The sequence below is a fragment of the Lissotriton helveticus genome, chromosome 11 (assembly GCF_964261635.1).
Source record: "Lissotriton helveticus chromosome 11, aLisHel1.1, whole genome shotgun sequence".
Taxonomy (NCBI): Eukaryota; Metazoa; Chordata; class Amphibia; order Caudata; family Salamandridae; genus Lissotriton; species Lissotriton helveticus.
Genome location: NC_136072.1, coordinates 59,056,545 through 59,081,822, shown reverse-complemented (window position 1 = coordinate 59,081,822; position 25,278 = coordinate 59,056,545). Strand labels below are relative to the sequence as shown.

The window sequence follows — 25,278 nt, the reverse complement described above, 5'->3', positions numbered from 1 at the left end:
GGGAGGATGGTGTAATGCCATTTTTTCTGTCAGTCAAGAGCACAGTAAAATAACAACAATGACACTGACACCCTGGAGAAAACTCTTGTGGTGTGGTGGAGATTATGTTTTTGTTTTTCAGATGCTGCTTGGTAGTTTGTTTCTGAAAAATTAAAACAATGAAAAAAATTGGTGGACAGCTCAAAACTGACAGCCGCCATCCACCAAAAGTTTTATACATTGAAAGGAACCACTGTGCTGGCAGTTTCCTTTGTGTTACAGAGATGACAGCTTGGCCGGCGGTCAATTTTAAATTTGGTGGATATTCTGATGGACACTACTCTGTATGCCAAATACTAAATCAGGTCCTAAATATCTTTAACTCTGACTAGGCCTACCTGCAGAAAAGGGCAAGAAGGCCTCCTTGTTCATGAACTTCCCTTCTTTGTCAAGGAAATGTCCTGGATTGAAATGTCGAGGAGTCTCCCAGTGGTCAGGATCAAACAGAGCAGAGGAAAAATTAGGTATGATGAGGGAACCCTAGGAGCAAAAACCAGGTTAGTGGAATCGAATGATAAACATAATATGGTCCTAATATTTAAAATATTTAAATAACTATTATTTCACATTTTCATGCTGCACAACTCTGCCTAAGGTTGGAGTCAGTGTTCTAAAGTTTGTTCTAAGAAGGTGGGAGTTGGACAGGCATCTTAATCTTCACAGACTCAAAAACTCATGCAGTCATATCAGTGAGTTTAACAATGATCATTGAGAGTTTGGGGGGAAGATGACCATGGAGCCATAAACTACCTGGGGAATGATAATACAGAATTTTTAGAAGTAATTCGTGAACAACTTTAATGGCACATAAACACGGATAGTGGTCCAATGGGAATTCAATATCTTTGAGAAGTCAGATAGAGCCCCTCAGCAAATAGAGCAATATGTTCACTTTGAACTTCTTTTTAAAGGTTATCTGTTTGATCGGTTTAGAACTTTAAATGCCCCAGCTGGCTTGTTGGACAATATTTTTAATAGAATACCCTTATGAAGATCCCTCTGTAACAAGATAGAGACGTGTTAGAGTTGATTTAGAAAGGATATGACCAGAAAATCTCTGGCAGGATTATTTGTGTTATATGATGTTCAGTTCATTAAAATATGGGAATGTTGAACTCAACAGTAGAAAACGAATTTCATTTGATGGCATTTCTTGATAAAATTCTGGGCCTTCAAGGTCCCACCAGAAATGCTAACTGTAAAAGAAGTGGTAGAACAGGAATGATAGGATAAGACATTCACGAAGAAGCATACACCTAGAGTACCAGAAGGAAATTAATATTGTAAAACAATTACTTTGGAGAATAGATCAGTTCTGGTTTAGATGTTCCAATAGCAATCTTTGGAATCTAATGTAACCCCACCTGTCGAGATGACAGATAAAATTGTTAATTTATTTCACCACTTAAGTTTAATTTTTGGGCACAGCATTGCTGATTTCTTCAACCACCCACAGGTCTTCAGTTGCCTGCCTCTTTGGCTTCAATTCAGATGAGCAGCGTCTAACAAAAGATTTTAAATGTCCATTTCATACTCTAATTCATGTGTGAGGTGTGTCTTGAATGAACTGATAGTAAAACTTGGAAGCTCTGCCACTACACCTTGTAATGCTGATGATGATGTTTCTTTTCATGGGATAAAGCCTGCATTTTTTTCTTCCTGTCCTGCCTAACAATGCTAGTGTATTTACCTTGCTCGTCGATAGACGCGCCACGTGTCAGCCACAATGTTAGTGTGTTTGCATCTTGCCTGAGGGTAAACTTTATACTCAATGTTCTGTATTTTGCCTCACAATAATGCATTACCTATATACTGCAAGAAGATAACCCTGCTCAGTCTGCATCCCATTTTGTATCTCAATTCTGGTGCATACGTACCTTCTCAATGTTGAATCCCTGCAATGAGGTCTCCTTCACAGTCTTCCTAAAAAGACCAATAGGTACTATGCTGCTCATGCGCTGTATCTCATGGATTACGGCATTGATGTAGGGAAGCCTCTTTCGGTCCTCATAGTGAATGATCTGGGACTTTCCAAGGACATCATCTAGCTCCTTCTGAACCTTCTCTGGAGAGAGAGATATTTACACAAATAAGGAAACTGGTGACATTCTAACCCACTAATGTCTACACGTATTCACCTGCCAAAGTGGGTTAACTTTTAAACAGATTGACCCACCATGCTCAACAGTAGTTAACACGCATATATGCTAATTAACACATTTTCATATAGAGTATGCCCCTTGCCCACCTAAATATAGAAAATAATAAAGTATTATTAATTATAACAATTAATTGTATCCCTTTAAACTCCTGATCTGCCCTCCTGCCCCAATGGGCTTCCACAGGCAGGTTCTGATGTGTAGTGGAAACCTACTGGGGCAGGAGGGCTGATCAGGAGTTCAAAAGAATATAATTTATTATATTCACTTATATAATACCACAATGGGAGACATTTTTTTTTGTTGAGCAGTGTATTTTTGTACTTATTAGATGAGGACCTTTACAAAATTCCCCAACAGGTTCCTAACTCCGTGTGTCCACAAACGTAATTTTTATTTAGTTTTAGGGTTCTGTGGGTCAGCAATCAAATGATAATCATCCTTTGCCCTAGCATATCTCCCCCCGTCTTCCAGAGTGGTACCAACAATCTTGCACAATTTTTTACAATATATAATTATGTGGATAATGTGTTGATAATACATGAATTGGGTAAACTCGTTACCCTACTATCTTTAAAGCCTACTGCTGTTTTGTTCTTTTACTTTTTAAAACAATAGGTAAAAAGTCTTTGAGATAAATAAAAATAAGGTAAGTATGAAATGGTCAATAATTTGTATGGGTTTATCAAAGAATTATTATCAGCTCTTGAAACAGTTGGTCACAGCCATAGGTCATGATAGACAGGTGTATGTAACCTACTTGTTCACTCTATTAGTAGATAATAACACATGACGTCTTCAGTTCATTGTATAATCTGACAAATATTTTGAGGCTTTCAAGACCATTGGAAAATCATAAAAAGAGCTAAAATTTAGTCACAAGAAACATGCACAAGGAGAAGATGCAGTTGTTTGGTTGCATAAATAAAAGCAATATCGAAGCATACAATAACAAAGTTGTATCTACATTGCACTCTTGGAAAACAAGATACCTATACATTTTGGGGTTTGCTGAATTAATCGAATAGACTGCATATTCAGACAAATACATACTCTGTTTCTTGGTTAAATGGGAGGAATACATTCATAAGCTTTACAGTGGGACCAAAATTGGAAACTTGTTCTTGGTTTTTAATTATGGGCTACATTCATTGTTAGGCATTTTTGTTTTTAACAAGTTTATTTTAGGTTTTGAAAAAACCAAGATACATATTACAGCTTTGTTGTGGTGGAAAATATATACTGAGTAGTATTTGACCCCATGAAAGCTCGCAGGATATTACTCATGCATTGTTGTCCCCTCGTCTGCCATCCAAATCCACCCAGGCAGACTCAAGATCTCCTGCTTCCTGGGATATGTAAGGACATATTGCTGTCTAATCCGATTGTTCAGGACAATGTTTTGGACATTGTCAGATGTATCCCCGGTGCTTTGCCATCTTTTCATGTAAGTGGTAAAAGGGTGCCATACTGAATCAAATTATGTGACCCTATTATGAACAATGGCATTGGGCTTGTCATGGCATGCATAGACTACATCATCCCCTACCACATGCTGAGCGAGGGTGCCTGTAGTTTTATCCATTTCTGGCCACATGCAGGCATGCGGCCAGAAGAAGTTGAGAGAACAGCCATCCCTGATGAGTCATTGTAGGGTAAAGTCGATCCTCCCCTGGGTTCCCTAGAAGGATCTATAATGGGTCATGGGGCAAGGAGACATTGGTAAGGGAGCACATCCTGAGAAGGACTTCATCCCAAAATGGCTGGATTTGCGGCTAGGTTGGCTACCCCTGAACATCCTGTGAAATCACACTGGTATGAGGCACCAGCATGTGAGTATTTTGTAGGCATTCTCCTTGTAGCAATAGTGAATGGATGACTTGGAAGCCCTCTGCCATATAGCGCCTCATGACTCATTTCAAATGTCAGTGGCCAAATGTTTCACATATGCATGATTTTTGGTGGCGGTGAGAGCTAGGATGTAGTGGTATAGCCATAATATGCCTTTACAGCTAATGTTATTGGTGTATAGTGATTCAATTGGTCATTCCTCCCTTTGCACAGCTCTGCAATCATGGTCTCTCCCAGCCCAGTGTAGTGCCTGAGTGGCCCTATATGTATTGCCCATACTTAGTGACTCTTGTCCTAAGGTCGTCGTCGTAAAAGTCCAATGGAGAAGGTGACTGGCCTTGGTCCCAAGAAAAGGAATCCGGATCCGACACACCTATGGGAAATCCATGTTATTAGCAAGTGTGGTAAGAATAGAGCAGGAATGCTTGTTTTCTCTTTACTGTTTGCCAGTTGGCCAGGAGGTTGGCTATCAATGGCATGGGAGGGAAAGCCTGCCCAAGCAGCGACCAGCAGCCACAAAAGTCCACTAAGAGGGAACAGGGAAAAGATTGTTTCCACCTGTTTCCATGGCTTACCCTTCGGTCATGGTTCCAGTCGACAGAAGGCTACCACTGAGCCACTAGCATGTACGCAGTTATGCCTGGGAAGCCAAAGCCCCCAACAGCAGAAGAGCAGAATAAAGATGATTTTGCTACCATCTGGGATATACCCTCCTATACAAAATTGAGTATTTTGGTCTGGATCTGCTCTTGGATTGATTTCGGGATAGCTAGTAGAGGATTCAGAAGGGCATATAGGAGCTGAGGCATGACATTGATTTTGAGGCTAATGAGCTATCCTAACTAAGATATCTCTAACTTGTCCCATCTATAGAGGTCCTTGAAGAGAGTTGTGGCAAAGGGTGGAATATTGCTGTTATAAAGGGCGCTTGTGTGGGTCGGGAGCTAAACCCCTAGATGTGTTATGACTGATGCGGCCCATGTGAACCCACCTCTTTGGATGGGATCTTGAAGGGTTCTCTGAGAATCTGCTACCTCATTCCCCTCAGGAGTAGTTCATTTTGAAGTATGATGTCTGTGTAAAGCAATCTAGTTCCTCCAATAGTGCTAGTATGCTAATTTCCAGATCATTGGCGAAGAGAGCCGGTGTGTTCTCTTTGTCATCCACCATCATACCATGGACTGCAGGATTATTCTTGATTCTAGCTACTAGGGGTTCCATGATCAAGGCAAAGATGACGGGGGACCTGCCTCATACCCCTAATCAGTGGGATGTCAGGCATGAAGGCAGCATTAATTTTGAGCTTTGCAGACAGCTTATTGAAGTTTGCCTGTATCAAAGTATTAATCTTCGGGACTAAGTTACCTTTATCCAGTACTCTCGACCAATATGCCCAATCACTCGATCAAATACCTTTTCCGTCTCTAGTGAGAGGAGAGCCATCAGCTGGTGCAGATTCTCCACCACGTCCATGAGCGCCACTGTTTGAGTGACATAACTTTTTAGCTGCCTCCTTCATCAGTATCTGTTTGAGCTCTCATTGAAACCTGCGTAGGGTTCTATTTGAGCCCCCTTTCTAATGTTGTCCCTCAGCCTGGGATATCTGAGTTTTTAATTCTTGCTTGAGAAATTTTGCCCTGCGCTCAAATGCAGTCATGTGGGAGATCAATTTTCCTCAGAAGACCGCCTTAGCCAGGTCCCAAAGGGTTGCAAGCGGGGCACCTCCCCTTTATCGTTCTCAGTTAAATTGTGTTGTATTATATCTTTGCTACGGTCTCATGGGGTTGGGTCTTGGAGCTCCACCGTGATCGCCACACACTGCACAGTGGGATATCCACAGGAGTAATTCAGAGTAGAACTCTTCTCGCTCCCCATTGGGTCCATAAACAGATATTATTGTCGTCTAAATACAGCCCAGCAAGCCTTGTATCCCCATCTGTCGCCCTTCTCGGTCCCTGTACGTGCTCTTCAATGTGAGGAAGAGATCACTAAGGAGGTGATTGCCATGCCTATAGACTTGCAGGTATATGAAGAGTGAAACTGTGTTGGGCACCAATAGTAGTACAGGCGCTTGGTGTGGATTTTAAGAAGGTAAATCTCCTGGAGCAGCGCCATGTCCACCTCCTTCTATATAAGTCAGTTTTCAGGGCTTTATACTTTACTGGGGAGTTTAAACCTTGTACTTTTAAATGAGACTATGTGTAGGGTTGTCATGTAAAACTGTATGACTATCTTTGAATATGTGGACGTTATGCCTACGTTAATGAAACGTGTCCCCATCATTTCATCTCGGACTATGCTATTTGTGTGTGTGACTGAAATTAATATTAAACCAAATTTCAACAAAAAACATAATAAGTACTGAAGAACTATAGTCGCAGTGTTCTGCAGACTTCTCTCCAGGCCTGGATCCAGGAGAACATCTTCCAGGATGAGAAGAGGGTAGAGAATAGTAGGAAACAAACAAGATGATGGACGGAATGTTGCACAATGGCAAAAAATTCACCCCCAGTCACAGATCTGGGTTTAATCCATCGTTATTTTGCTCACCAAGCCACCCCAGTTCAGACATGGCCATATGCAAATCAGTCTTGACCCTGTGCCTCATGGGAACAGTCCAGACCGAACTACCAAGCCATGTCTTCCCTGGACTGGAATCAAGCATCCTAGGACCGGTTTCTGGCTATCAGCCGTCTTCAGCCAGGATAGCTTGACTCCAGTGGCGTAGTGAGCACGGGACCCACGTCTGGGCATACCCTTCCCACATAGGGTGAACAGCAAAACAAACAAGATGATAGACGGAATGTTGCACAATGGCAAAAAATTCACCCCCAGTCACAGATCTGGGTTTAATCCATTGTTATTTTTGCTCACCAATCCACCCCAGTTCAGACATGGCTATATGCAAATCAGTCTTGACCCTGTGCCTCGTGGGAACAGTCCAGACCGAACTACCAAGCCATGTCTTCCCTGGACTGGAATCAAGCATCCTAGGACCGGTTTCTGGCTATCAGCCGTCTTCAGCCCGGATTAGCTTGACTTCAGTGGGGTATAGAATAGTAGGAGCATCAGATACTATATGGAAAAGTTGGGGCAGACTGCCAGGATCATGGGAGTGACCTCCCCCACCCCCAGTCAGCCTCCAGAGTCGAGGAATCAATGTGTAGCAGGAAGTGAAGGACTTATATTTTGGCTCCTTCCATGGCACCCTGGTTGGGCCTGATGTGTCTCTGGGAAGTTCAAGGTGGAGTGCCTGCAGACGCCAGTCTTTGTTCCCTTTCTCCTTGATGCCATTGATTGTGGGCTTTCTTGTCGAGCGAGTAGACTGGAAATGCAAAAACCCTCTTTGGTCCACTTGCATGAAGGTCCTGGATCCCTAGGGGGAATCCTCATCCAGGCGGGTGCCGCATGCTGATTGTCTGAACTGCAACCCTCTTGTCTCTCAAGCTAAAGTGGCGATGAAAGGGGAATCCCTAACTGTACTGTATATTGTGATTTTTCAAGTGTTTTGTGATTCATCAGAACTCTCTCTGTCAGGCTAACTTGTGGGCAAAGATATCTTGAAAAAGTTAAATATTGTCTCCTTGGAACAGTATTGGCTCCTGTTGCCGTGCAGTCTGTAAGATCTTCCGTTTTATGTGGAAATAATGAACTCTAGTGACAGTGTTCAGGAAGAGATTCTTTTGTAGCTGGAACGCCGAGTACACCCGGTTAGTGCAATCATGGAGGAACTCAGGTCATTGGGTGGTGGTAGTATGTGGGCAAAGTGCGACGTCGTTGATCTGAATGTCGTTCCTTCAGGAGAGATTTTAAAGATCATCAAGCTTAACATGTAGAGATGCCTGATAGCGTTCCAACTTTTCTATGCACGCCCTGTGATCCATATGGTCCTCTGTTTGGTCAGCCACAGTTGACTCAACCTGTCCCAGGCGAGAGTATATTCGACCTAGAGATCAGTTAGGAGCCTAGTGAAATCCTGCTGGAGTGAACTCATGTCTTTTTGGAATTCGGAGATTAATAGCTGGATGTCTTCTTTGGTCGCTCGGGCTTGGGGATCCGGTTTTCCCCCCTGAATCACTTAATTCCGTCTGGGAGCTCTTCCCCACGTTTCCTCTCAGGTTTCTGTAGCATGTCTCTGTTGGACACTATCAGCGCAAGGGAACAGATGAGTCCAAGGGCACCACGGGCCCTGCTCCCAGAGAAGCAACCCAATGTTGAACGCTCCGATAAGCCCAACCATCGGGCTCCAGGATCTTTGGGTTCTATTTTGCTACAGGCCTGCCAATACCATCTACCAGACCTCAAAGCCCATTCACTGTGCCTTCCAGGGTCCCTAAAGTGAGCCAACCAGTGGTAGCTGCTGGCGCGATGCAACCCGCTTGGATAGGAAAGCCCCCTCCATCCAATGACATGCTGTAGTTGTCTCCTTGCGGCCTCTGTGTCTTGAATGTTGTGCTCCTTTTAAAGCCTCCCTAACAGAGGTTGCTGCAAAGCTCCACCTTTAGGCTGGGGCTCACTTGCACTCTTGCCACCCTTTTATCCTCATGCAGCCACTGTTCACTACTCAGACTGGCGCACTGCCACATCAGGGCCCACCAGCTCCTTCACCCGCCAGGGGTCATCTTTATGGCAGCCTTCCTCATATGGACCTGCCTGCTCTATTTGTTGTTCTGGGTGCCACCTTATGCCTTTGCCAAATGCCAGGGTGGGCCTACTGCATAGATAGGGCTCACCAAGATCGTCCCCACCTCAAGGACCCTGTCCAGGCTCGCTTTCGCCCTGTGTGAGAACCTCCGACTACGGAGATGGGACCACTGCCAGATCGGGTTCCACCCACTTCTTCTCTGCACTAGGGATCATCTCTAGGCTACTTCCACCCCTGCTTCAAGATCGAGTTTAGCTTGCTTCACAGCAGTTCAGAATGCCATCTCCAGCATATCGATGGGGACTCTGTCTGGGCCTGCTTATGAGCGCGGCCACGTGTTGCAGCGGGTCTATGCCCCTGAAGGAGCCCCAAATCTCACTCCTGGCCTCCAGAAAAGGCCCACTGCTGCTGGGGCCCTTGCGCCATCTCCTTATGGCCGTCTTTGTTGAGGACTTGTCCTCATGGATCACTGGGATGTTGCGTCTAAGGTCTGGTGCTCACCAGAAGATGGCTGCTGCCTTGCCGGCAGATGCACCTTGCTAGGGCGTCCCCTCCGAGCCCGGCATTGTTTATGGGGTTCTCTTGCCTCCAGTCAGGCATGATGAGGTTGTGCCCAGGTTCACTACTGATGGGATTCAATGAGTAGGGGGTAATAGGTGCTTTCACAGGGAGCTCATGGGAGGCACATTTTGCCCGGTCTCCTCCCTGGCCACTCCCTTCTCAGCCCTTTCTCAATCAAGAACAATCAAGATATAAAACGGTGACCATGTCCTTGGAGCAAGGCTAACTGTTGGCACAGAACTCCTTTTACAGTAGTCTAACAATCGCACTATTCAGCCACTTGAATGAACATCGCACTTGATCTTCCATCTGCCACCAGGGCCAGAGGAAGAGGAGATAGAGCAATCTCCAACCAACATGGAGGTAGTAAGTGTGCTTTGCCTGCTCACACTAGCCAGCCAGTGGTGTGATTTGAGGCCCAATGTGTTTGGGCCAAAGGCATACGGTCTTTTCTTCGGGGGCCCGTTGCGGGCCCCCAGGGTGAAGGGGGGGTGGGGGTGCACATGGGGGGTACCTATGGTACCCCCCTGTATTTGCATGCACAAAATGGCAGGCACCGCTGGACCTGATTCACAAAAAATAACTTATACTGTTGAGTACTTTTCTACATTTCAGTATTTACTATCTGTGCTTTTGAGATAGCTCCCATAGGAGATAATATTAAATGGAATCAATTCATTTTGAATAGTTAAATAATTTAAATATATACATCAATAATAAATATAAGTTATAAAGAATGTATATATTTATTTTTTAATTATGTAATATTTTAGATGCCTATTTAAAATTTGAAAAATAACATAACTTTACACTTTTATTAAAAATCATTTAAAGAATTAATGAAATCTTTACATCACTTTTCATAATTATTAACGCACATTAAAAAAAACATCACTGCCTAGACATCCACATTCAGGGTGGAGATAACTGCATGCTTTAGTACAGGGAAAAAGTAAACAAGTATTTTTGAATTAAAAATAGATATTACATATATATTTATGTTACATTTTAACGAAAATTTACTCTACATATTTGCTTTCATGCAAAATAAAATAACAAAATAGTGCAGCATTATTACATTAATTTTGACCTAAAACCTTAATTAGAGGCAATACATTTAATTTAATTTAAATATGTTTCTGACATTTAAATTAAAAAATGAATTCCTTCCTAGGGAAAAACTGTGATGTCCATGAATAATTATTGTAAGTGATCCATAGAATTATTAAAATTAACTTAATGAGGTTGAATAAAATAAATTGTTAGATTATGTGTAATGAAAAACAGGTTAATAAATGTTTTATAATGAAATAATAAATATGTACTAGTTCTACATTTTTTAACAATAATAAATAAATAAATATGTACTATTTGTACATTCATTTCTAATTTTAACTATTTTATATAGTCTAATTTTGTTTAAAATTATTTCCTATGGGCTTTAATTTCAAGCCCATAACTCCATTATTTAGATTAGGAGGGTGTTATTGCACCAGTGGTTGGTCTAACAGTCGCACTATTCAGCCACTTTAATGAACATCGCACTCGATCTTCCATCTGTCACCAGAGGAAGAGGAGATAGAGCAATCTCCAATCAACATGGAGGTAGTAAGTGTGCTTTGCCTGCTCACACTAGCCAGCCAGTGGTGTGATTTGAGGCCCAATGTGTTTTTTCTGTTCCTGTTGTCCATTATTGGAAAAACCATTGTTCTCACAATCGAATGTGCAAATCTATGCTTCTCTTTCTTCATAAAAACCAATCATGTTCCAGAGAAACATCTTCATCATCTACTTATTGAATTACACCAAAATACATTGGTTTGGGGGGCTTGTGGTAAGGGATATTTTCTCTTTGCCAGCTAGATCTACCAATTAAGTGATGAAATAAGGTGGACATTTCACTGATGTTAGTCAGACAATACAAAGCATAACTAAAGAATGCACTGAAAAAGTGCATACTTTTTCTAGTATTGAGTTGTGATATTAAATATATTGGACCTGATTCACAAAAAATAACTTATACTGTTGAGTACTTTACTACTTTTCAGTATTTACTATCTGTGCTTTTGAGATAGCCCCCATAGGAGATAATATTAAGTGGAATCAATTCATTTTGAATAGTTAAATAATGTCAATATATACATCAATATTAAACATAAGTTATCAAGAATGTATATATTTATTTTTTAATTATACAATATTTTAAATGCCTATTTCAAATTTGAAAAATACCATAACAATACACTTTTATTAAAAATCATTTAAAGAATTTGAATGAAATCTGTACATCACTTTTCATAATTATTGACGCACATTAAAAAAACATCACTGCCTTGACATCCACATTCAGCGTGGAGACCACTGCATGCTATAGTACAGGGAAAAAGTAAACAAGTATTTTTGTATTAAAAATCGATATTACACATATATTTATGTTACATTTTAACGAAAATGTACTCTCATTTGCTTTCATGTAGAATAAAATACCAAAATAGTGCAGCATTATTAAATACATTTTGACCTAAAACCTTAATTAAAGGCAATACATTTAATTTAATTTAAATATGTTTTTGACATTTAAATTAAAAAATGAATTCATTCCTAGGGAAAAACTGTATTGTCCATAAATAAATATTGTAAGTGATCCATAGAATTATTAAAAGTAGCTTAATGAGGTTGAATAAAATGAATTGTTAGATTATGTGTAATGAAAAACAGCTTAATACATATTTTCTAATTAAATAATAAATATGTACTAGTTCTACATCTTTTTAACAATAGTAAATACATAAATATGTACTATTTGTACATTCATTTCTAGTTTTACCTATTTTATATAGTCTAATTTTATTTAAAATTATTTCCTATGGGCTTTAATTTTAAGCCCCTAACCCCATTATTTAGAATAGGAGGGTGTTATTATACCAGTGGTTGGTCCTGTGTAGTGCTGGACATATTACAAAATTGTAAGTTACTACAAAAGTTTATCTTACAAGTATATGTTACTACCAAAGTGTAAGTTACACATACATGTTATTACAAAAGAGTAAGTTGCACGTGTATGTTACTAAAACAGTGTATGTTACTTCAATAGTGCAGTTTGTGAATATCACTTTGTTGTATGTTTTGTAGTACTACTTTAGTACATAACATGCCACAAAGTGACGTTTGTGAATCAGGCCTGAAATGTAAACATATAAAACGTGTAATTGTGCAGCTGACCTAAAGGAGCACTGTACCTGACATATAGTTGGAATAGAAACAGAAAGTCCTGAAGGAATAATTTCCATTGATTACATTGACTATTGAAAGATTGATCTCAATTGAATCCAAACTCAGCTGGAAGTAATGCATAAAGAGATTTATTCAAGCACATTCAGTTTTATCAATACTAAATCACACAGTGATTAATGTTTTTTCCATACATAGAAGAGCCACCACAACTAGCACAAAACAACACCAGTTTTCTTAAATTGGTTTTTGCATCAGTTCGTAGTGACATTTGGGGGTCGATTCCGATCCGGTAAAAAGCGCTCCGAATCGTCGTACGGAGCGTTTTTTCCCAGTACGAATCGTACCTGTAAACGTCCCGTACGTACGACGAAGTACGATTCGTACTAGGAGCCGTACTCCTTACGAGTCGTACAAGACACAGTACGACTCTAATCTCCGTACGATTCTCCCTTGGAACCCGCTGTACGCGACATCTGTATGGTTCGCGGCTGGTTTTTACGACCCAGCAAGTACGATACGTCTCGGGTACGCACCGTACGACCCTTTTTCTACGGGAGCTGAAAACAGCTGTAAAAACAGAGTTCGCGCCGAAACAGGTATGGAACGGCCCCCCGGGTACGGTGCGTACCCCCATAATCACAGGGGTATGCACCGTACCCCTGTGATCATGGGGTGTATGAGCCGTACCCCCATTGTACGATCGGTGTACGAGCCGTACCAACCATTGTACGATCGGTGTATGAGCCGTACCCCCATTGTACGATCGGTGTACGAGCCGTACCCCTATTGTACGATCGGTGTACGAGCCGTACCCCCCATTGTACGATCGGTGTACGAGCCATACCCCCATTGTACGATGGGTGTAAGGCTCGTACACCGATCGTACAATGGGGGTAGGGCTCGTACACCTATCGTACATGGGGTATGGCTCATACACCGATCGTACAATGGGGGTACGGCTCGTACACCTGTTGTAATTCTATCTAGGACCCTAATTCGATATTCCTGATTTATGCCCTTATGTGGTTATAATAGATAATATCCTTATAAAGGCATAAGAATCATATCCATATTTAGTCATAGCCCATGCTGTCCAAATTAAGCAAGGCTACTTCCCCAGGCTCCTAGAAAGTACAACGAGTTCTGTAAACAAAACAAACCTCCAGCAACCTGGGAATTCCCCATGGCTTTTGTTTTGATTTGTCCTAGAACTCCTGTGAGCACTCTAAGAACGGCCAGTTCTTAGTGACATCTTTATTGACGTCTTATGTCCAACCTTACGTCAAACCCGGCACCTTTCAGGTATAAATATACCAACGTTGCCTTAAACAAAGACACAGTGGTTTGGAGCAGAGCGGCTATCTACTTGCCCGAGAGCCCAGCTGATGTGAGAGCCCACGGATGCCGCCCCTCCCTTTTGACGCACTGAGAAAGACGCTGTCTTTTTCTCCAGCCGAGAAAATCCAGCTCCGGTGTTTTCAGCCGCCCTTGCGGGTTGCTGGGATATCGAGTCCTGAGAAAGAGATACCAGACCTCCTGCTTTCTATTACCCAGGTACGGAGCTGACTAAACCCTTAAAGAGAATTCTTGATTCAGATTCGAAGCAAGACCAACTTAACTTAAACTGCTACTTACTTACGCCTTCCCACGTATTAGGCGTACCTCGGGGTAGGCGTATTTAGAAGCACCAGTTCAATCAATCAATCAATGACATTTATAGAGCGCGCTACATACCCGTAGGGTCTCAAGGCGCTGGGGGAGGGGGGGTGCCGCTACTGCTCGAACAGCCAGGTCTTCAGCTTCCTCCTGAAGGAGAGGTGGTCCTGGGTCAGGCGAAGGTCGGGAGGGAGGGAGTTCCAGGTCTTGGCGGCCAGGTAGGAGAAGGACCTTCCTCCTGTGGTCGCTCTTCGGATGCGGGGGACGGCGGCGAGGGCGTGGTTGGCTGATCGGAGGTGGCGTTTGGGAGCGTAGAAGTTGATTCGGCTGTTGAGGTAGCTCGGGCCTTGGTCGTGTAGGGCTTTGTGTGCGTGGGTGAGGAGGCGGAAGGTGATTCTTTTGTTGACGGGGAGCCAGTGAAGGTCTCTCAGGTGTCCGGAGATGTGGCTGGTTCGTGGGATGTCGAGGATGAGTCTGGCCGCGGCGTTCTGGATCCGCTGGAGTCTCTTCTGGAGCTTGGCGGTGGTACCGGCGTAGAGGGCGTTGCCGTATTCCAGTCGGCTTGTGACGAGGGCCTGGGTGACGGTCTTCCTGGTCTCGGTGGGGATCCACCAGAAGATCTTCCGTAGCATGCGTAGGATGTTGAAGCAGTTGAGTACGTTAGTCAATGTATTTATGTATGTATATATTTTATCCATTTTAAAGTATCATATGGCTAAGAAACCATATCAATGCTTTTACAGTATTATTTTATAATACTCCTTTTACTGTTCGCACTTTACTTTATACTAAGTATTGCAATTGTGGCAATTCATTTCTCTTGCATGAGAAAGAAGACTGCTCAATAAATAACACCTTTTATTGAAAACGCCCGTCTCTCTATTCTCTGCACTCTGGTGAAACTAAGTATGCACGATTGACTGAGTAAAATAGCTGTCTTTTGTTTTCACACAACTCTAGAGATAAACTCTTATTCTGAGGGAGCAAAGTTGTCATGTTATATGGTTGTCAGAAGCTAATCCCTTCTTGTCTATTCAGGGAATATATTATTCCAATGCACAGAGCCTATTGGGAATATAGGAACTACACTACACACCGATCGTACATGGGGTACGGCTCGTACACCAATCGTACAATGGGGGTACGGCTCGTACACCGATCGTACAATGGGGGTACGGCTCGTACACCCCATGATCGCAAGGGTACGGTGCGTACCCCTGCGATTATGGGGGGTACGGACCGTACGGTGTGTATGTGTTTGTGTGCTTTTCCGTACGACTCGCCCTTACCTGACGTGGACCGTACGAATAGCGTCCTCATACCCCGGTCCGCATCGTACTCGTCGAGTTGTACGGCATGTGTACGAGTCGTACGGTATGTGTACGAGTCGTACGGTTCACGGTTTTAGCCTTGCAATACGTACGGATCGCGACGATTCAGACGGATTCACGGAATACGGATCGTACTTTGCGACTCGGATGGACGGGTACGATTCGTATGGAGAGGGCTCCGGATACAAATCGTACGGACGGTTTTTTCCCCGAATTCGAATCGACCCCTTGGTAGTGTATCAACTAGTCAGCAAAAAAGAGAAAAGTCTCTGTAGTAATTTATGAAGCATCAGCTATTGGTTTGTTAGGCTGATGTGGAATGATCTTATAAATAATGGCTGCACCCTGGTTGCTATATGTTATATTAATTAAAATATAATTTTCCAACCTTTTAAAGATTTTTATTATTTTAAACTTTTTGTGGTTATATTAATCTTACACTTTTTTGTACTTTGTTTAATGCTCGTTTTGATATTTTTAGAATGTCACCAGTGTCAAAGATCCCTTTACATCTCTTCATGTTGCGTGTTAACATGGTCAAAGGTAATGAGATGTTACAAATTGTGATAAAAATAGCAGATGTATTAAGTTTGTGTGATCTCATTTCTGCTACCCATGGTATTTTGGTGAATTGATGCCATAGACTGTATGCCTATAAAAGTACATTCTGCAAACAGTGCTTCGTTTTGAGTGGGTTTGACAGCCCACATAAATTGTGTCTCAACTGTAAATAAACATCCATCTCTTAGTGGAATATCATGCCTCCCAAAAATAATTATATGAAAACATTTGCTAATCTACTGAACAAGCCCATTCCTTAGATTTCTGAGTTCAAACCATATGGGGCACAACATACTTTCAGTTGTAGCCATCCAAGCCCTCACCTTGGATTTCTGGGTGTTTCACCATGTACAGGAGAGTCCAGCGTAAGGTGGTGGTGGTGGTCTCTGTCCCAGCTAGAAACAAATCAGCTGCCAGGCGGACCATGTTATGCTCATCAAATGTAGAGGCGACATCTGGAGAGCCCTAAATAGAATATTAATATGCAAATGCAACAAATAAGAGTTATTGAAACAGCCTATTGTGAAGACATTGTAACTTTGGGAACTGATTGATGATGTGAAGTAGTCTAGTCTTGGTCACAAAATGGAATTGATGGAAATTTAGTTCGGTCAACTGTAGAATTAATTTATAGAGAAGGCAGATTTAATTTTATCATAAATATAAATTACATTGGGTGAGCTAGTTTAGCCCTTTTCGTGCTTAGGATGGCCGGGAGCCACCCTGAGACACGGTGGGCACGTGCTCAGGATGGCTCCCGGCCGTCCTAGCACCCATGTAGGAAGCGTTGGCGCTCCCCCGTGGGCCACCCTTCATGCTGCCCCTACCGGGAGGACAGCGGAAGCCCTTCCTCCGAGCCTCCTCCTTCAAGCCATGTAATGACATCAGCGTGCATCATTAGATGAAACTGGACGCACTGAAAGCCATTTTCTTCCACCGTGTCCAGGACAGAGGAAGTGAGTTTCTCATTGGGGAGGGAAATTTTTTTTATGAAAGAGGCATCAGGGGAAAGAAAAAGGTTTTCCTTTCCTTCAAAGTTTCTTTGAGCAGTCCTGCAGAAAGACTGCACGATTGTGCAGCAGGAATGCACGCTAGACACCATGTATCATTTTTATTGTAGCCTATTTTTTTAAATTTGCAATGCATGTGGGGAGTAGCCCCTTTGGGGTACATTTTTTTGGCCGTTTCTGCCCCCCTAAATGTTATTTCTTTGTGTTAGTTATTTTTTTTTAATATTACTAAAACATGCAGGGAGTGGCCCCTTAGGCAAGGGTCACTACCCTTTTGGGCACATTTTCTTTGGCCATTTCGGCCCCCTGTGTGAGGGCACAACGGCCCAAATAAATTTAAGATGGCCCACTAGGCCATAATGGATTTTTTTTTATTATTACTAATGCACGAGGTCAGTGGCCTCTTGAGCAAAAAAGGCTCCCCTTTGAGGGACATTTTCTTTGGTTGTTTCTGGGGGCAGATCAGCCAAAATAATTTTAGATGGCCACCAGGGATTTTTTTTGTTTTCGTTCTTTTTTTTATGGTACGAAGGCATGTGGGGAGCGGCCCTTTGGGCAATGGTCACTCCCCGCTGGAAGACATTTTGTTTGGCCACTTCTGTCCCCTTGGGGGGGGGGCAGATCAGCCCAAAATGATGTCAGATGGCCCATTAGCTCCCCTTTGAGGGGCATTTTGTGTGTTCGTTTCTGTGCCCTTGGGTGGCAGATCGGCACAACAATATTTTAGATGGCCCACTAGGCCACCAGGGATTTATTCTTTTATATAAATGTTTGTAGGGAGTGGCCCCTTGGGCAAGGGCTCTTCCCTTTATGGGATGGAATATTTTGTCTGTTTCTGTCGCCCTTGAGGGCGGATTGGTCTTGCGTTTTTAGGCCCACCTAACCCCCAGCTTGGGTGATAGAATGTGTGCGGACTGGTTCATTATTTGCATATGTTATATTAATGTTTTATTTCTCCTTTTTATTCTATTGCAAAGCTTTTTGTTCTTGTTTGCAGTTACAGCAGTAATTGATCTGCAGTTTTGCGTAATAGCATTTATTTGGTAAGATTTTTTTTGTTGTGTTTACTCCAAATGAGTATTATTGTCATGCATAAGTGATTTTTTTTGTAAGTGGTGTCATAACAGCAGCATATTTAGTTTGTGTTTTGAGTGTGAAATTCTTTGTGATTTCTTTTGCGTTGTATTATGTGTCATTTTCTTTTTAGTGGGATATTATTGGTCCCTCCTGTGTCTGTGCAGAGTAGGTGGTGGTGAGTCTATCTGCTTCTGAAAAGTGAGTGGTATAGTTTTAGAGTATATAGGTATTTGTGATAAAGCCACATTTTGTTTATTATTTATTCTACAAAGTGTTTGTTGTTGTTGACTTGTTTGACAAGTTACATTTGTTAGTAAGGATTATGGCTAGCCACAGAATTACTGATCAGCAGATGGTTGGTATGCCTTTTGAATCTTAGTCTGGCAGTGTGTCTGAGGGAGAGGAGGAAGTGCAAGATTCTGGCAGTGAGGTTTCTGCCCACGAGGAATCATCTGATGATGAAGCTAATCTCAGTGTGGATGAGGCTACTCTCACTGCAGATGAAGTGTCTGCTTCAGAGGAGGACACTGATGTGTCAATGGTGCAGCAAGAGGCATCTGGGTTACAGCCTGGAGCTGCAAGGTTTCCCATTGGAAGTTCTGGAATCTGGGTTGATCCAAACACGGTGCAACCGGTGTTGCCTGCCTTTAGTGGTGATGCAGGGTGTAGAGTGAATTGTGAAAATTCTTTGCCTATACATTTTTTCAGTTGTTTATGGATGATGTTTTTTTGGCTGAGATTGTTAAGCAGACTAATTCGTAATCTGAACAGCATTTGAGGGACAACAGTGACAGACTTAGGCCCCACTCTAGAGCTACCCAGTGGACTCCCACGAATCTGGAAGAGATGAAGAAATTTTTGGGTATTACTTTTTTGAGGGGTTTGATAAGGAAGCCGTCCATGGCTTCATATTGGTCTATTAGTCCATTGATGGCACCAGCAATATTTCTTGCAATTATGAGTCGTGATTGGTATTTAATTGTGCCTTGGGTGCTGCATTTTGTTGATAATGCTTCATTGTTGCCATGAGATCACCCTGACTGTAACCATCTTTTTAAGATGCAGCCTATTCTTGATCACTTTGTAGATTGATTTTCAGAGCTATATACTCCAGGGAATGAAATAGCTATTGATGAGTCTTTGGCCCTGTTCAAGGGTCGTTTGGTTTTTATACAGTACTTTCCTAGCATGAGGGCACGTTATCGAATTAAGATGCATATGTTGTCTGATATTAAGACAGGATATGTCTTTAATTTCCGGGTGTACACTGGTAAGGATTCCACTATTGTCCTCCCTGGTTGTCCATCCACTTTAGGAGTTTCAGGGAAAATTGTGTGGGAACTTGATAGAGGACTTTTTAACAAAGGTCACCATGTGTACCTAGATAACTTCTACACTGCTGAGCAATTGTTTAAGGAATTGTTCAAAGTGGACACTCTTGCTTGTAGCACATTCTGCTCTGACCCTAAAGGTTACCCAAAACAGCTTGTTTGCAAAAAGCTTCAGAGGGGAGAGTGCAGTGCCTTGTGTAGTGATGAACTGCTAGCTGTGAAATTTGTCAACAGGAGGGATGTGTACATGCTGACTACCATCCATCATGAAAGTACTTCCCCTGTGGCTGTTTGGGGTCAGGTTAATAAAGTGCACATACCTGTGTGCATTGCATACTACAATGAGCACATGGGCAGTGTTGATAGAGTAGATCAAGGTTGGAACCTTACACTGCTATTCGTAAGGCTTATATTTGGTATAAGAAGTTGGCCATCCATCTTTTCAATTTTGCAACTTTTAATGCTTTTGTTGTGTTCAAGGAGTGATCTCCAGCGTCAAAGATGACTTTTGTTCAGTTTCAGGAGTTTGTGAAAGGCAGTCTTGTTATAGTGGAACAGGCAAGTGTTCCTAGAATTGGAGTGGTGGAGGATGTGGCTAGATTGAAAGATCACCACTTTCCCGATTTAATTCCTCCTACTGCCTGGTCTGTATGGTTTTTAATTTGTTGTTAATTTTCAAGTTTGGCTTTAGAATTATGTCTTTAGTTACCACTGTTGTGTTTGTATTTATAGTTTTGTATCAAATTCATATTGGTTTGTCTTTCCTTTCTTGTTAAAAAATAATTTGACAGTGTGCGGGGTCTGGCCCTTGGCTGGTGGTGTGCGTGGACTGGTGCTTGGCTGGCAGTGTACATGGACTGCCACATTAGCTGGCAGTGTGCGAGAACTGGTGCTTGACTGGTGTTTGGCTGGTGGTATGCGTGGACTGGCGATTGGCTGGCGGTGTGTGTGGGCTGGCGCTTGGCTGGCAGTGTGCATGGGCTGATGCTTGGCTAGTAGTATGCATTGGCTGGCACTGGGCAGGCAGTGTGCGCGGGCTGGTGCTTGGCTGGCAGTGTATGAGTACTGACTTGCTGCTGGTCATTACATACTCTGCTAAAGAAATGCCACTGCACACACTATGTCAACCACCAGCCAGTGTGATTGCTGTGTCAGTCAATGTGGGCATATGAAAGTGATGAGCCCCTGAATGGCGCTGTCTGTTGATGGGAATCATGTAATCTTCTGGGCCCGAGGCTGGCGGTGTGAATGGTCTTGTGCATCATGTATGAAAGGTGTGTGACTGGGCTGTAAAGAGGTTGGTGCCTTGCTGTGGCTTTACAGCTCACGAGCTGTGAGTCAATGGTTCGGGGTTTTTGTGAAATCTCTTGTTAATAGAATTTTACAATCTAAACCTTCACTCACCCTTGTGCCAAATCCAACCAGTATGTGTGTGTACTTAAGGAATTGTTTGTTTTAAAGTAATATTTCTCTTTTGTGTCTCTCTATGACGGGATGTAGATTGTCTCCACATTGTCTGTTGATGTGAGTGTTGTAAAGTGCTGGGGCCGCAGCTGGTGGTGAGAAAGTGTGTGTCAAGTATGAAAGGTGTGTGAATGGCCTGTAAAGAGGTTGGTACCTTTTAATTATTAACAGTGTGTTTCTTTTTTGTGAAATCTCCTGTGATTAAAACTTACATTTTGAACCTTTCACTCACCCTCGTGAGAAATCCAACCAGTATGTGTGTGCACTTGAGGAACAGATGAATAGGCAGTCATATTTGTCTTATCTGTCTTTCTGTGCTAAGGTGTAGTCTGTCTCTAGGGAACATTTACCAACTTTAGATATTTTTTACTCACAGTGCCATGCAAACCTCAAAATGTGACTATAGCCACACATTTGTTGTCCATTACTGTGTCATAATAATCTGGTATCAGAAAAAAACACATTTCTTCTACCATACAACAATACCCCCAGGTCTCTCGATAAAAACGGTACCTCACTCCTGTGGCTGCCCAAGTACCCGCAACAGGCAAGGGCCCAAAATGTATCGAGGAGACATCAAAATCACCTATCACAAAATAACCTGGTTTTGCAAGGGGGGTCACCTGAGTTTTGGGCCCTGGACTCAGCAGCCATCTGGGGAAACTACTAAACCAAAACATTTCTGAAAACTAGACACCTGGGGGAGTCCAGCGAGGTATGGCTTGCATGGACCCCCAACGTTTTTTTACCCAGAATCCCCTGCAAACTTCAAATCTAGCTAACAAAATCACTTTTTCTCAAATTTCTGTGTGGGAAAGTTGTGGGATCACTGGCTGACACAAATTACCTACCATCCACCATTCCCTTAGGTCACCTGATAAAAACGGTACCTCACTCGTGTGGGTGGCCCAAGTACCTACGACAGGCAAGGGCCCAAAATGTATTGGAGAGACATCAAAATGACCTATAAGAAAATATCCTGGTTTTGCAAGGGAGGGGGTCACCTTGGTTTTTGGCCCGGGCTTGGCAGCCATCTAGGAAAACTACCAAACTCACATATTTCTCAAAACTAGACAACAAGGGGAGTCCAGCAAGGTATGGCTTGCTTGGACCCCCCAACATTTTTCTACCAAGAATCCTCCTCAAATATTTCCCTAGGTCTCCCTATAAAAATGGTACCTCATTCGGGTGGGTGGCCCAAGTACCTGCAACAAGGAAGGGCCCAAAATGTATTGAGGAGACATCAAAATAACCTACCAGAGAAAACATCCTGGTTTTTCAAGGGGGGGGGCACCTGGGTTTTTGGCCCCCGGCTCAGTGGCCATCTAGGGAAACTACCAAACCCACACATATCTCAAAACTAGGCACCCGAGGGAGTCCAGCAAAAAGTATGGCTTGCATGGACCCCCCAACATTTTCCTACCCAGAAACCCCTGCAAACTTAAAATTTTGCTGAAAAAATTCCTTTTTTCTCAAATTTCTGTGTGGCAAATTTGTGGGATCATGGGCTGACACAAATTTCCTGCCACTCAGTCTTCCCCTAGGTCTCTTGATAAAAGTGATACCTCACTTGTGTGGGTGGCCCAAGTACCTTTGACAGGCAAGGGCCCAAAACGTACCGAGGAGACATCAAAATGACCTATCACAAAACATCCTAGTTTTGCAAGGGGGGTCACCTCGGTTTCTGGCCCCGGGCTAGACGGCCATCTGGGGAAACTACCAACCCCACACATTTCTCAAAACTAGACACCCGGGGGAGTCTAGCAAGGTATTGCTTGCTTGGACCTCCCCCCCCCCCCAAAGTTTCCTACCCAGAAGGGGTTAGGGTAAGGTTATGCTATGAACTTTGACATATGGGGCATAACAGATGTGGATGAGGTCTCATGCCTGTAGTATTTATGGATGGGATTAATTGATTCCTCTATGTAGAGGAATTGAACTGAATAAAGACTTCAGAAATGTGAGAGATGGGTAGTTTCAATAATCCCAGGTTGAGGAGTGATTGGGAAGAGCAGTATCTCCCTCTGATAGGTGGAATATAATTACTTATAAGCATATATAAAGAGGTAAAGGAAGAAAGGACAATATAATTAGTGAAGTGTGATGTATTTATTCATTTTGTTTTCTGTTAATTGCCACATTTATTGCCTTTCACTTCCTTTGTAAAGCTGTGAAAGGATCTCTGTCAATAGGGTTTAGTTGACTTGTTGGGGCTGTGTTTTCTATTTATTCCTGTAAGAAATGAGGTGAGGTGCTGAGTTTTCTGATGATGGGGGCCCCTTCTTTTTAAAGAGGAAGAAGGGTTTTCAAAGAACTAACAAGGTGCTGATGTATGACCTTAAAAATGCTTGGCTTTTGAAAGCTCATCTGGGTTTGTTAGTTAAAAGCTGAGGTTATTCAAATTTTGTGAACACTGAGCTTTTTTATTATTTACTCACACACTTTACTCTTCTGTTAATTTTAGTATAAATAACCATTTGCATAAGAAATCAATCAGTCATACAGAATCGTGTTGTGTGACATTTTTTTGTATCATTGCTTGTGTTATGTACAACACACCTCCTGGGTGCTTGACAAGAGCAGCCACCTTGGGAGAAGAGAACACTTACACCTGATATCTTAGTTTGGTAGAAATCAATCATGTCCTGGGGCTCCTCAGGCACTCCGTTTTCTTTGTGACTCTGTAATTCCTTCTTCATGAATTCCTCCAGAATGGAATTGCTCCTGAAGATATCCTGATGAGGTCCTGGAAGATACTGCATCAGCCAAGGGAACGCATCAAAGAGCTGGAGTTAAAGATATTGTATTGATTAAGCAGAGTATCCTTTTCTGATTAAAGCTTTAACAAACAAATTGAATGTTCTTATTAGACACAATCTACCTCTAAAACAGACACATTCTGAATTATGGGCAGACAGTCATCAAGCCTCACACCTGCATTTATGTGAGTGGGTATGTGGGACAAGTGATTGCGTGAGTGTCTAAGGCAAAACTAAATTGGAAACTGCATTGCAAGAAAAGTTTAGTACATAAGTTGGAAAATGTTGTGGTATGAACTGTACAACTACAATGACACTATGGGGTCGATTAGGATCGCGGTTTTCCCGCATACTCCGGGCCGGCGCAAGCCACCGCCGGCCCGGAGGATGCGGGTAAACCGCTGCGGAGCCTCAAAAGACCCACCGCCATATTAGGATGGTGGTGGGTCTTGAAATCTGTCCGCAGCTTTTCTTCCGCGGTCGCCTTCTGACCGCGGCGGAAAAGCTTTAACATGGCTGGCGGTGTCTATCAAACACCGCCAGCCATAATAGGATGGTGTAAGATGTATGCTTTTCCGCGGTGGCTTTTCCGCCATGGAAAAGCATACGGACCTTCACTTCGGGGGCCTGTTGCGGGCCCCCTGGGTGAAGGGGGGGTGGGGGATGCACATGGGGGTACCTATGGTACCCCCCTGCATTTGCGTGAACAAAGCAGCAGGCACCGCGCGGTGCCTGCCGCTTTGCGCACGCAAATGTGATGCATGCATCTTTAACATTGCGGCGGGTGCAGCTTGAAGCTGCACCCGCCGCAATGTTAAAGATGGAGGATGTGACCGCCACCCTGGAATATACCCTGTAATATAGCAGGCAAGTAGTTTGTGATTTACATGAGAAAAGAATGTGCAAAAGTACAGGGTAGAAAAAAATAAAATCTCAATAAAAAGGTGACGACATTAAGAATTGAGGACAGATGAATAAAAACTAAAGCACACATCTGATGGGGAATTAAACACAGTCAATGTAAATTCAATTTCAATGGTGATCAGTTTCTTACCTAAACCTACATATATAAGTGAGGAACACATCATACTATACTGTTCGCTAGCTGTACTGTGTTCTTTCTTAATGCATGATGTAAGCTTTGTTGCTATCTTCTCTGTTTTGAATTATCACTCTGCTTCTTCTATTTTGTGTATATTTTAAATAGTTTTGAATTGGATTAATAGTAGACTAATGCAAAATATACAAACACCTAGGTGAACTCCTTACCTAACTCTGTAAGGTAAGAGAGTAAGGTGCTAAAATAATCACTGGTCATGGGAACATGGATATTATGGCAGCTGCAGTAGACTATTTCTACCTTTGGAAACATCAGGCTTCGTGATAAATCCAAACTGCCCCTTGCTGTAAGTTTATTCCAAAATAGTCATGGAGCAATCTCTTTCAACTCAAGTGCCCAGAGATCTGTTCCAGTAAGGGGTTGTTGCGAAACTGGGTAAGATTGAGAATTACTCCATCTCATCCTGTGACTGATGTATTCATCTCTCATCACCTTCTATATCTCATTCTCCTAAAACATATAGGGCCAGATGTAGGTAAT

The 25,278-nt window shown here is 42.6% G+C and overlaps 1 protein-coding gene across 1 annotated transcript in view; it reads right to left on the bottom strand.

Annotated features, from left to right (window-relative positions):
* Positions 1–25,278, bottom strand: part of LOC144791955 (cytochrome P450 2J4-like) — an 86,904-nt gene that overhangs the window by 10,123 nt on the left and 51,503 nt on the right. Inside the window, exons 5-8 of the mRNA XM_078666783.1 lie at positions 23,529–23,705; positions 16,361–16,502; positions 1,917–2,104; positions 378–519 (exon numbers count right to left, since the gene is read on the bottom strand). Coding sequence (XP_078522909.1) covers positions 378–519; positions 1,917–2,104; positions 16,361–16,502; positions 23,529–23,705 — 649 coding nt within the window. The remainder of the gene's footprint in view (positions 1–377; positions 520–1,916; positions 2,105–16,360; positions 16,503–23,528; positions 23,706–25,278) is intronic.